Source organism: Salmo salar, chromosome ssa16 (assembly GCF_905237065.1).
Source record: "Salmo salar chromosome ssa16, Ssal_v3.1, whole genome shotgun sequence".
Taxonomy (NCBI): domain Eukaryota; kingdom Metazoa; phylum Chordata; class Actinopteri; order Salmoniformes; family Salmonidae; genus Salmo; species Salmo salar.
Genome location: NC_059457.1, coordinates 80,229,386 through 80,243,202, shown reverse-complemented (window position 1 = coordinate 80,243,202; position 13,817 = coordinate 80,229,386). Strand labels below are relative to the sequence as shown.

General features: G+C 47.8%; 1 protein-coding gene across 9 annotated transcripts in view; it reads right to left on the bottom strand.

Annotated features, from left to right (window-relative positions):
- Positions 1-914: 914 nt before the first annotated feature.
- Positions 915-13,817, bottom strand: part of LOC106575459 (arf-GAP with GTPase, ANK repeat and PH domain-containing protein 1) — a 295,680-nt gene continuing 282,777 nt past the window's right edge. For all 9 annotated transcript variants that reach the window (XM_045698088.1, XM_045698090.1, XM_045698091.1 and 6 more), the window contains 2 exons: positions 6,305-6,560; positions 915-5,288 (listed from right to left, as the gene is read on the bottom strand). In XM_045698088.1, coding sequence (XP_045554044.1) covers positions 5,079-5,288; positions 6,305-6,560 — 466 coding nt within the window. In that variant the 3' untranslated portion in view covers positions 915-5,078. The remainder of the gene's footprint in view (positions 5,289-6,304; positions 6,561-13,817) is intronic.

Sequence of the window (13,817 nt, the reverse complement as noted above, 5' to 3'; positions counted from 1 at the left end):
CCTTCCTCTCTGTCCCCCACAGCATTACTGTTTACAGAGTAACCACTCTACCCCCCATCCCTCCCCTTCCTCTCTGTCCCCCACAGCATTACTGTTTACAGAGTAACCACTCTACCCCCCATCCCTCCCCTTCCTCTCTGTCCCCCACAGCATTACTGTTTACAGAGTAACCACTCTACCCCCCATCCCTCCCCTTCCTCTCTGTCCCCCACAGCATTACTGTTTACAGAGTAACCACTCTACCCCCCATTCCTCCCCTTCCTCTCTGTCCCCCACAGCATTACAGTTTACAGAGTAACCACTCTACCCCCATCCCTCCCCTTCCTCTCTGTCCCCCACAGCATTACTGTTTACAGAGTAACCACTCTACCCCCCATCCCTCCCCTTCCTCCTCTGGCTGCTCTTTTCCTCACTTCCCCGTCTAATCTCTTTAATTACATCTGCTGTCGTGGCCTGCCACGGTCCCATTGTCCTCCCCTGTGCCTGGTGCTTTGTGAGGGCAGACCCCTGTCCGTCTCCCCCCACCTCCCCTGTGCCTGGTGCTTTGTGAGGGCAGACCCCTGTCCGGCCCCCCCTCGGGCCTCTTCCTGAATCCCAGAGGGCTGGAGAGGGATTAAAGCGGTATTATCCCATTACAGCCAGGACATATAGGACCTCGCTCTAACGCCTTCATCTGCACCACACACACACACACACACACACACACACACACACACACACACACACACACACACACACACACAATAGTGCACGCATAGACACATACACACCTAAGCACATTGGAGCATGCAGACAGCCCAGAAGTACACTAGCACACACACCCACACCTTAATTCCAGGCCCACCCCAACATATCCATCTTCCCAGTTCCCACCCGTTCTCCATGTTTTGATTTAACAGACATTAACAGTTATATTAAGAAGCATATTTTGTCTTTAATGAAAAGAGACATTACAGTAGAAGACTGTATTAGGTATCATGTTTCAACACGGTACTGTACAGATGACACACTCAATAGAACAATAATAACAACAATAATAATTAGGAGACCAATGACAATTGGAAAAATAATGTTGCTTGATGCTGATAGGTCACAATAGAGGTGCATGGATTAGACTGATAACTGAACGATAACTGAACGAAACCCAAGCAGTTAGGAGAAGAGAGGTCTTGTTCCATATCTAGATGGTATTATAACCACATTAAATCATCTGACTGGCAGTCGTCTCGGGTTGTGTAGCTACATACAGGATGAATGACCAACGACAGAGGTCACCAAATACACACTGGAACCAAATAAACAAATACAAATGACCATAGTTTATTACTGTTTGTTGATTACATCTATGTACATGTGATGTGTGTTGACTGGCATGTATAGAAGGGAGAGCTGTGGACGGTTTAATGGTACAAAAGTAACACCAGACTGATTGACATGGTGAGTGTGTCCCCTGTCCACCATAGTGCTCGTCCCTGGCAGGGTTCACACTGATACATGTCTCCACGTCTCACGTCTAAAGAGGAGCTTCTAGATAGCCTGGAAACCAAACTGATATGCTCCGGTTCACCACTGAAACAAATGATATCTTCTGGATCCCAGGCTAGCTTTTTGATGCTTCCTGAACCCAACTATAAGGGAGGACAGCTCACACTATTGGCTAATAATGAATTCCACTGGCTACTTCAGAGGGGGAAAGGAGAGCAGCTTGACCACCAATGAGGATTGTGTCCAATAGGATGTTTAACCTCTTCATATCTCCCACTAGTGTGAGAGCCAGGGGGCTGAGAGGAACTGTTTCAGGCCAGCAGACAATACGAGGGAAGAGACCAGGGATCTACACAAACATCCAGCCATGCAAAAGTGTTGTACAGGAAAGAGTTTGTGAGGAGAGGACTGAAGAGGGACCATCAAACTGAATACATAGTGCATCGTTTTGTCATAAATAAAAGGACTTTGTCTTCTCCTCAGTCAAAACCTCACAAGTGTTATTAAGGGGGAGAACCCCTCTAGCAACGAGGGAGAGGTTTCACGCTGCTATTTCTGCTACTGCAACAATAAGGTTGAATAAAGGTTTGGTCAGGTGCACTTTAGTGTTCATGGCTGCCTGTGGACAACGCCGGATGTCTCAGCACCTCTCATACTCAACATGTTTAGCTCTTTTCACATTTCTATCGGACACAGAGAAGCGTGTGTGTGATTTATGGGCTTGTCTACAGCGTATGCAGGTATTGCAAGGAGCGTGTTGGACAGAAACACCACCGTTAGCATGGATATCAATACCTGTCCTCCATATTGCTTTAATACCTGTACAGGTGAGGCAGGAGTCACTACTTATAATAGACGTTATATACACACACACACACACACACACACACACACACACACACACACACACACACACACACACACACACACACACACACACACAGGAGGTAACATCAAGGGCAAAAGCAATCATAAATACGGGAGCATTTGATGCTTAGGAATGGTTTGGGGAGAGAAAGACTCATATCCCGAGGACACACACACAGGAAGATTTAAGAACAGGCAGAGGGACTTGTGCAGAGCAGAGACGTTATCAACACGAAGAGGGACAGGAGGAGAGCCCCTAACGCTAAACATTCCAGTAACGTTCAGTCAACCCATCATTGGCTTATTTCTCCCAATAAAAACATCACATGGGCATCGGCAAATCTCCACTCAAACCCCAGAGAGAACACAACGCTCTCAGAGTAAAGAACTTCCTGCTTCCTTCAGATACATCATGACATCACCACCAAAAGAGGAAGAGAGAGAAGTAAAATATTATTTACACACAGTAGGATTCCCTTCCTATTGAGTCACTGAGCAGAGTACATGCATCCCAAATGGTAGCCTATTCCCTACATAGTGCACTTCTTTTAACCAGAATCCTATGGGCGCGGTCAAAAGTAGTGCACTGTTCAAGAGAATAGGGTGCCATTCGGGACACAGCCAAAGAGATTCAAGAAGCAGAGACTGTATGATTGGTTGGGGAGCAACAGACATGGCTATCCAATGACAGACAGAGGATGGAGGAAACGCATGCAGAGTACCTCAGAAGACCTGATGGGAGGCGGCCCAGAGTCTATCCTGACCAATGACGTCATATATGATGTCAGTCAACTTGACAAGGGGAAAACTCAGAGGGGGCCCAAATTAGGAACTCTTCTCCAAATCAGAACAGTCTAATTCAATGAAGAAACAGTATCCATCAGATCATAAATATTCTACAAAAGCTGACAGCCCATCATGGGTTGAACTGTCAGACAAATGTCTTCTTAGATTAAATTAAATAGATTGAACACTGATGAGCCCATCTAGTATAAATAGTGCTACATTTACACGGTGGATGCTGTTCCTGGATCAGTTGTAGATCAGTGTTAGTGAATGGGAGTATGGACCTGACAACCTGCACCAAGAAATCAACAGGAACATGATAGAGTCCTGCCTATCCATTTCCTCCCATCCTCTGTCTATCACTAGGCAACAATATGTTATCATGATGTGTTTCCAGCTGAAACAGCAGATACAGTGTATTTGATAACCTGATAAAAGTAAAGGCAGAATAACATGCAGAAGGATAAAACATTTCCCCTTGGTCTCTGAGTGGGTTGAGTGGACCGACCGTCTGATGATCCTGAAGAAGGTTGATGGTCTGATACTGAGCATCATGAGGCTTCCTATACATTCTGTAGGTGGACTGTTCTTCTGAATGGATGAAACGTAAATGTAAGAAGACTGTTGTTGAGGCGAGTGGAATTGTGGGGGCTTGGAGATCACGCAGAACTGACAGTCTCTGGTCCCTGAGCCTGGAAATACATACACGCTTTTTACACCTAGCAAGTGGCTTCTAATATATATATGACAAACTCACCTCTCTGTGGAACTGATTCATTGGTCCAGCAATTCACAATGAGATATAGACTATTTGGACGTGATGAACAACCTTTTTAATTCAAAACAGAAAGTGTCAGACATGCTATCACACTTTCTGTTTTACTTCAAAGGAATATCCGATATTTAGGATTTGTTTCTCACTTTCTGAAAATGTTTATACAAGGAGATATTTTTGTATACATCCACAGGAAGAGAGAGATCACATAATTTACTGAAGAGAAGAGAGGGAAGGGGAAACACTGACTATGTGGAGAACTAAAGAAGAACCAGAGTAGAAGAGGAGTTCTGTTCAGTTGATCAGTGTTCTTTGTAGTTCTTTGTAGTTCTTTATAGTTTTTTGTAGTTCTCATATTGTAAGGTAGAGCTCCCATAACTTAAGCGAAAAGCAACCCCCCCTTCCCCAACATGCTACAGAGGCCCTCTTCAAACATCCAAAGTCTTTCCAAACCCACAGGCCTCTGTTTCTATACAGCTGATATAGCAGTGATATAGCAGTGATATAGTAGTGATATAGCAGTGATATAGTAGTGATATAGTGTGTGTGTGGCCTGGGTTGAAGCTGGGAGCAGATTGCAGATCGGACTCAAGAGGGTATATGAGAAGGGGGTGTCGCTGCTTTCACGTGATTTTGGCCGCCTCCTCCCCATGTCCCATCATGCTTAGGGCCACATGCAGCCAGGTACTTAGCAGTGGGGAAGGCCGGTGACCTGACTCCACCAGGAAGTAACGCCAAGCCACCTCCTGCCCCCATGCTTTTACAGGGGAGGGCCTTGTGAGGAAATTGACAATTGGACTGAAGTGCCGGGGGAGGGGGGGTCATCATGATGTGGGGCAGAGAGCCAAAAGGACAGAGGGCTTCATCAACGGCAACTACAACAGGAGTGCTAGTGTCTTCTGTGTGAGATTAGTGGCAGAGTGGAGAGGTCAGAGGTCAACGAGGGCTCTAAGACAAGGAGTGCAGAAGTAGTGGTTCCCAAAAGAGTTCAGTCATTTTCTCCCAATTCAGACTCTCTCCAAGTCCCTCACTTCCAAAAATGTTTTTTTTTTTTCAGTCAGGATTTTGAGTGTGTAATATGCATACAATGTCACAATGTGTGTTTAGCCTGTTAATATCCTGTGAGCCGCAGTACCCGGAGGCCTTCTGAAGGGGGCGTTAGTGTTTATATGAGTGCGGTGCTGCCCGTGCTGCTGCAGCTGTTGTTGCGGTTGGTGTTGCGTCGGGACAGGTTGGGCGTGGCCATAAGTGGGTAGCGTTCATCGGGACAGCCGTACTGCAGCAGCGTGTCAACACACTCCTGGCTGCTGGCCTGCCGTGCGTACGCCAGCGCGCTGTTACCGTGGGCGTCCCTCGCCATCAGATCCACCCCGTACTGGAGAGAGAAGAGAGGGATGGTGGAGAGGAGAGAGGGATGGTGGAGAGGAGAGAGGGATGGGGGAGAGAGCAGAGAGGGATGTGGAGAGAGGAGAGGGATGGGGAGAGAGCAGAGAGGGATAGGGGAGAGGAAAGAGGGATGGGGAGAGAGCAGAGAGGGATGGTGGAGAGGACAGAGGGATGGGGAGAGAGCAGAGAGGGATAGGGAGAGAGGAGAGGGATGGGGAGAGAGCAGAGAGGGATAGGGGAGAGGAGAGAGGGATGTGGAGAGGAGAGAGGGATGGGGAGAGAGCAGAGAGGAGTGAGAGGGATGGGGGAGAGAGAGAGGGGGAGAGGAGAGAGGGATGAGGGAAAGAGGGATGGGGGAGAGAGGGATGGGGGAGAGAGGGATGGGGAGAGAGGGATGGGGAGAGAGGGATGGGGAGAGAGGGATGGGGAGAGAGGGATGGGGAGAGAGGGATGGGGAGAGAGGAGAGAGGGATGGGGAGAGAGGAGAGAGGAGAGAGGGATGGGGAGAGAGGAGAAAGGGATGGGGGAGAGAGGAGAAAGGGATGGGTGAGAGAGGAGAGAGGGATGGGGGAGAGAGGAGAGAGGGATGGGGAGAGAGGGATAGGGAGAGAGGAGAGGGATGGGGAGAGAGGAGAGAGGGATGGGAAGAGGGGGATGAGGGAGAGAGGAGGATGAGGGAGAGAGGAGAGGGGGATGAGGAAGAGAGGGGGATGAGGGAGAGAGGAGAGGGGATGAGGAAGAGAGGGATGAGGGAGAGGAGAGAGGAGGATGAGGGAGAGAGGGGGATGAGGGAGAGGAGAGAGAGGATAGGAGAGAGGGGGATGAGGGAGAGAGGAGAGGGGGATGAGGAAGAGAGGGGGATGAGGGAGAGGAGAGAGGAGGATGAGGGAGAGAGGGAAAGATAGAGTAAGTTATTTGACATGGCAACATCTTGGTCTATAGACAACACTCAGGGTGAGGAACCATGGACGTGAAAGATCCTGTTGGTATTGCCCTCTCTCTCACCCAGATGAGGAGCTGTGTGATGACCACGTTGCCCTTGCGGCACGCCAGGTGAAGGGCGGTTCGTCCGTCTCCCTCGCCACACGTCTCGTTGACTTGCTCCCGCGAGCCGTGAGCCAGGAGCAGGATGACGCAGCGCAGGTCCTCCTCGGCCGTGGCCCTCAGCAGCTGCTGGCCCAGGGATAGGTCCACCCCCGAGAGTGACGCCAGGAACAACCTCTGCTCGTACTTAGCCCGGATCCAACGCTCACGCTCCTCCCTGAGAGAGACATATACAGACTAGTGGTTAAGAGGAACGTTCAGGATCTTAACATCATGTGATGTTACCTTCTCCACGTGTTCATCTAGTCACACTCCTCCATGGAAAAGGAACACATAGGACAGAAGGGCGATGTTCACCATAGTTCTACTTCACCTAGCAGTGTGGATATCTGCTGACTGTTACAGGGATACCTGCTGACTGTTACAGGGATACCTGCTGACTGTTACAGGGATACCTGCTGACTGTTACAGGGATACCTGCTGACTGTTACAGGGATACCGGCTGACTGTTACAGAGATACCGGCTGACTGTTACAGGGACACCGGCTGACTGTTACAGGGACACCGGCTGACTGTTACAGGGACACCGGCTGACTGTTACAGGGACATCTGCTGACTGTTACAGGGATACCTGCTGACTGTTACAGGGATACCTGCTGACTGTTACAGGGATATCTGCTGACTGTTACAGGGATATCTGCTGACTGTTACAGGGATATCTACTGACTGTTACAGGGATATCTGCTGACTGTTACAGGGATATCTGCTGACTGTTACAGGGATATCCAATTTGTAAGTCGCTCTGGATAAGAGCGTCTGCTAAATGACTTAAATGTAAATATCTACTGACTGTTACAGGGATATCTGCTGTCTGTTACAGGGATATCTGCTGACTGTTACAGGGATATCTGCTGACTGTTACAGGGATATCTACTGACTGTTACAGGGATATCTACTGGGTATCTTTGTGAACCACAGGACCATTCTTAGCAAGAGCCTTGAGTTCAGATGGTAAAAAAGTGAATGGAAGAGTGGGTTAACTAGGACTGGGTTAACTAGGAGTGGGTTTACTAGCCTAATCTGTGAAGGAGAAAGACACCATGTTAACCCCATAGCTGAGAGAGAGACCAGGAGAGAGACCAGGAGAGAGACCAGGAGAGAGGGGGCGAAGCGGGGCAGTGTGAGTACAGAGTGGTAACAGTTTCCAGCCACTCAATCTAATCCTGTGATGTGATAGCGCTAATCTCTCCCTAATCCCCGCCATGTAAACACAGCCTTTCAGCCCAATTGGGATTATCCATGCATCAATCCTCCTGTTAGAAAGGAGAGGAACCACAGTGGCCTGGGGGGAGGATAGAGGAGGGACAGGAGTGAGGATATAGAGCTGTCCTGTACCCCTAGAAACAACAGTCCCCCTCAGGGGGTCCTGGGTCCCCCACTAACCAGGATATGGAGAACACAGTATAGTGGAACCTCACTGCTGGCTCACTTCCTCTGTAATGACCTACCCTGGGTGGAGGGTTAGGCCTGAGAGAGAGCATTACATACACACACCAGGGGAGAGAGAGGGACTGAGAAAGACAGAGATGGATATACACTACCAGTCAAACATTTAGACACATCTACTCATTCAAGGGTTTTTCTTTATTTTTACTATTTTCTACATTGTAGAATAATAGTCAAGACATCAAAACTATGGAAACAAAAAAGTGTTAAACAAAATCAAAATATATTTTATATTTCAGATTCTTCAAAGTAGCCACCATTTGCCTTGATGACTTTGTACACTCTTGGCATTTTCTCAACCAGCTTCACCTGGAATGCTTGAAGGAGTTCCCCATATGCTGTGCACTTATTGGCTGGTTTTCCTTCACTGTGCGGTCCAACTCATCCCAAACCATCTCAATTGGGTTGAGGTCGGGTGATTGTGGAGGCCAGGTCATCTGATGCAGCACTCCATCACTCTCCTTCTTGGTCAAATAGCCCTTACACAGCCTGGAGGTGTGTTGGGTCATTGTCCTGCTGAAAAACAAATGATAGTGCCACTAAGCGCAAACCAGATGGGCTGGCATATCGCTGCAGAATGCTGTGGTAGCCATGCTAGTTAACCTGTTGGGGCTAGGGGGCAGTATTTGCACGGCTGGATAAAAAAATGTACCCGATTTAATCTGGTTACTAATCCTACCCAGTAACTAGAATATGCATATACTTATTATATATGGATAGAAAACACCCTAAAGTTTCTAAAACTGTTTGAATGGTGTCTGTGAGTATAACAGAACTCATTTGGCAGGCAAAACCCTGAGACATTTTCTGACAGGAAGTGGATACCTGATGTGTTGTATTACCTTTAAACCTATGCCATTGAAAAACACAGGGGCTGAGGAATATTTTGGCACTTCCTATTGCTTCCACTAGATGTCACCAGCCTTTACAAAGTGTTTTGAGTCTTCTGGAGGGAGATCTGACCGAACAAGAGCCATGGAACGATGATGGCCCATTAGACACCTGGCGCGCGAGTTCATGTTGGGTACCCTCGTTCCAATACGTTATAAAAGAGTATGCATTCGTCCACCTTGAATATTATTCGTTATGGACCTGTGATACCTGGAAGTGACATCTGATGAAGAGTATCAAAGGTAATGGATTATTTACATAGTATTTTCGATTTTAGATCTCCCCAACATGGCGGCTAGTCTGTATCGCAACGCGTATTTTTCTGGGCGCAGTGCTCAGATTATTGCAAAGTGTGATTTCCCAGTAAGGTTATTTTTAAATCTGGCAAGTTGATTGCGTTCAAGAGATGTAAATCTATAATTCTTTAAATGACAATATAATATTTTACCAATGTTTTCTAATTTTAATTATTTAATTTGTGACGCTGACTTGAATGCCGGTTATTGGAGGGAAACGATTTCCTCAACATCAACGCCACAGTAAAACGCTGTTTTTGGATATAAATATGAACTTGATAGAACTAAAAATGCATGCATTGTCTAACACAATGTCCTAGGAGTGTCATCTGTTGGAGATTGTAAAAGGTTAGTGCATAATTTTAGCTGATTTATGGTTTTGGTGACGCCTGTCTTTGAACTGGCACAACATTACACACAACTCTTGTAAATGTACTGTCCTAACATACTCTAAATGTATGCTTTCGCCGTAAAACCTTTTTGAAATCGTAAAACGTGGTTAGATTAAGGAGATGTTTATCTTTCAAAGGGTGTAAAATAGTTGTATGTTTGAAAAATTTGAATTTTGACATTTATTTGGATTCAAATTTGCCGCTCTTGAAATGCACCTGCTGTTGATGGAGTGCACCACCTAGCCCATAGAGGTTAAGTGTGCCTTGAAATCTAAATAAATCACAGACAGTGTCACCAGCAAAGCACCCCCACACCACCTCCTCCATGCTTCATGGTGGGAACCACACACCTACTCTGCATCTCACAAAGACAAGGCGGTTGAAACGAAAAAAAATCTCAAATTTGGACTCATCAGACCAAAAGGACAGATTTCCACCGGTCTAATATCCATTGTTCGTGTTTCTTGGCCCAAGCAAGTCTCTTCTTCTTATTGGTGTCCTTTAGTAGTGGTTTCTTTGCAGCAATTCGACCATGAAGGCCTGATTCACACAGTCTCCTCTGAACAGTTGATGTTGAGATGTGTCTGTTACTTGAACTCTGAAGCATTTATTTGGGCTGCAATTTCTGAGACTGGTAACTCTAATGAATTTATCCTCTGCAGCAGAAGTAACTCTGGGTCTTCCATTCCTGTGGTGGTCCTCATGAGAGCCAGTTTCATCATAGCGCTTGGTTTAAGCGACTGCACAAAGTTCTTGAAGGCCCAGATTGACTGACCTTCATGTCTTAAAGTAATGATGGACTGTCATTTCTTTTTGCTTATTTGAGCTGTTCTTGCCATAATATGGACTTAGTCTTTTACCAAATAGGGCTATCTTCTGTATACCACCTCTACCTTGTCACAACACAACTGATTGGCTCAAAGGCACTGAGGAACGAAATTCCACAAATTAACTTTTAACAAGGCATACCTGTTAATTGAAATGCATTCCAGGTGACTACCTCATGAAGCTGGTTGAGAGAATGCCAAGAGTGTGCAAAGCTGTCATCAAAGCAACAAAGGGTGTCTACTTTGAAGAATCTCAAATATATTTTGATTTGTTTAACACTTTTTTGGTTACTACATGATTCCATATGTGTTATTTCAAAGTTTTGATGTCTTCACTATTATTCTACAATGTAGAAAATAGTACAAATAAAGACAAACCCTTGAATAAGTAGGTGTGTCCAAACTTTTGACTGGTACTGTATGTAGAGTGTGAATCAAACCTTTCCATATCCCCTCCTATTGTTCGTGTGAATCAAACCTTTTCAACAAAGCCAAAGCCAACCTAGTCACCCACCAGAGGTTTCTGACCCACTGTCTGGGAACCACTTAGGACAGGTCATGAAATGCTGGCTTCTCAAGGCAACAGGACAGTCTATGGACTGCCTCTATGTTGACAGGTCTGTGGTGTAGGGATAACTAAGTTGCCTCGTCAGCCATAACAGAAGATGAGTGATGAGACCTTAAGGTGTCTCAGAGGGTTAACCTCAAACAGACCCATTGACGGAAATAATTACAAATTAGCTGCGTGTGGAGGGTCTTGCTCTCTCTCTCTCTCTGCAGGAGAAAGCGTTTTATCAGAGCGTGAGGGGGGCAGACGGACGGATGATAAGAATAGTCAATCTATAGCCCTGGGGATCGATGCCCTGCAACATCCTTCTTAATCAAAGCCTCGGCAACGGGATGACTGGGCTCAACCCCCGGCAACGATTTCCTTTTTCTTCAAACCACTGCAACCGTGGCTGAGCATCCACACACACACACACACACACACACACACACACACACACACACACACACACACACACACACACACACACACACACAGCTAATATCAAAATGTTAGAAATGAGTTTCTGGCTAAACTTGACTCAAAGTAGCTATAGGCCAGGAAGGAGGATGTTCATTCAGTAACTTGTGTGGTTATACAGAAAGGATGGAGGGAGGGGGAGAGAGTCAGAGAGAAGGAGGGGGGACAGACAGACAAATACAACTAGATGGAGAGTTTTAGAGGTGTGGGAACCCAGTAGAATCTCATTAACTCTCTCCCCAGAGAATAGACTCACTGTGTTGCGTTTGGTTATGTGTGTGTGTTTGAGGGGGTGTAACCTAGGTATGGGGGCCTGCCTTCCATATTACCCTCTCTGGTCGGGGGCTAGCCTAGCAGGACGGAATGTCCCTGGTCTTCCTGCCTGTCCCGGGGAGAGAGTGAGGAGGCTGGGCGGAGGTACACGGGCCAGAGCCCCAGGACAAAGCCCCAGGGAGGGGTGGGGCAGGGAGGGTCTCGGCAGGGGCCTGGGCCCTCGTCTCTCTGGGTGTGTGTGGAGGAAATACGGAGGCAGCACTTCACTGCTTCCTGGCACGCATGCCTTCCCCAGAGGACAGAGTTGCTATGGCTGGAGTCTGGGCCTTCCCCAGAGGACAGATTTTTTTATGGGCTGGAGCCTGGGTCTTCTCCAGGACAGAGTTGCTATGGCTGGAGCCTGGGTCTTCCCCAGAGGACAGATTTTTTATGGGCTGGAGCCTGGGTCTTCTCCAGGACAGAGTTGCTATGGCTGGAGCCTTGGTCTTCTCCAGAGGACAGATTTTTTTATGGGCTGGAGCCTGGGTCTTCTCCAGAGGACAGATTTTTTTATGGGCTGGAGCCTGGGTCTTCTCCAGGACAGAGTTGCTATGGCTGGAGTCTGGGCCTTCCCCAGAGGACAGATCTTTTATGGGCTGGAGCCTGGGTCTTCTCCAGGACAGAGTTGCTATGGGCTGGAGCCTGGGTCTTCTCCAGGACAGAGTTGCTATGGGCTGGAGCCTGGGTCTTCTCCAGGACAGAGTTGCTATGGGCTGGAGCCTGGGTCTTCTCCAGGACAGAGTTGCTATGGGCTGGAGCCTGGGTCTTCTCCAGAGGACAGATTTTTTATGGGCTGGAGCCTGGGTCTTCTCCAGGACAGAGTTGCTATGGGCTGGAGCCTGGGTCTTCCCCAGAGGACAGATTTTTTATGGGCTGGAGCCTGGGTCTTCTCCAGGACAGAGTTGGTATGGGCTGGAGCCTGGGTCTTCTCCAGGACAGAGTTGCTATGGGCTGGAGCCTGGGTCTTCTCCAGGACAGAGTTGCTATGGGCTGGAGCCTGGGTCTTCTCCAGAGGACAGATTTTTTATGGGCTGGAGCCTGGGTCTTCTCCAGGACAGAGTTGCTATGGGCTGGAGCCTAGGTCTTCTCCAGAGGACAGATTTTTTATGGGCTGGAGCCTGGGTCTTCTCCAGGACAGAGTTGCTATGGGCTGGAGCCTGGGTCTTCTCCAGGACAGAGTTGCTATGGGCTGGAGCTTGGGGCCCGGAGGCAGAGACAAGGGCCCAGATACACACAGGTGGTGGTCAAGCGCCATGTTGGACACAATGTGAACGGACACACTCAGGGTGCGTTGGTGACAGCACAGCATTGTAAAGGAGAAGATGAACTGTCCATATTCACACACGATCACAGGACAGGATGGATGTCCACCCCTGCTACAACGGCCTCCACAACACCCCCCACCGACTTAGGTAATGAAACACAATAACACTAAAGTGTTGTTTCCAACACTGCTGGTAAACCCTACTGACAAGCACATGACATTATCTCCTCCCTGAATGAGAAGATACACTATGAAGAATAAATCCATTATTAAGGGTTGTGACTTTCCAACTCACATTTGGTGTTCATCTTGAAGGGCATTAAGGGTTAGCATGCTACCATTATCCTCTGGTTAGAGTATTGAAAGCAGTTTGGAAACTAGAAAGGCTAATTGGACTAATTAGCTACTCAGAAAGGCTCTCTGACAATAGCTGGGGAGGGCAGTGTGTGTGCCTGAGGGTTCTCCTCTCCCACTCTCCCTCTCTCTCTCTCTCTCTCTCCCCCTCCCTCCATCTCCGTCCCTCTCTCTCTCCCTCCGTCTCTCCCTCCGTCTCTCCCTCCCTCTCTCCCTCCCTCTCTCGCTCTCTCTCGCTCTCTCCCTCCGTGTGTCTAAGAGAGGTACCTGTCTGACTGAAGCTCACTGTTCCACCATGTTTGTCTCACTTATCACATTGGATTAGGGGATAGGCAGTAGCACCACGGAGCACTATGGAGATAATTAAGCATAGGTCCTGCTCAGACAGACTGACAGGGACACACAGACTCCCCACAACCCCTATTCTCTCTCACCACCTACAGCAAATGCTTAAAAAGGGAACAGGAAGGGGGAGTGTGTGTGTGTGTAAAAATAATAATCCCAGGCGGCAGATTTCCGAGCCAGTCTAATTAAACACTACAGGTCATGCCAGCGAGGGCTCCAACATGTCCGAACGCAATGAGCCTTTCACAAGAAATGCCCCC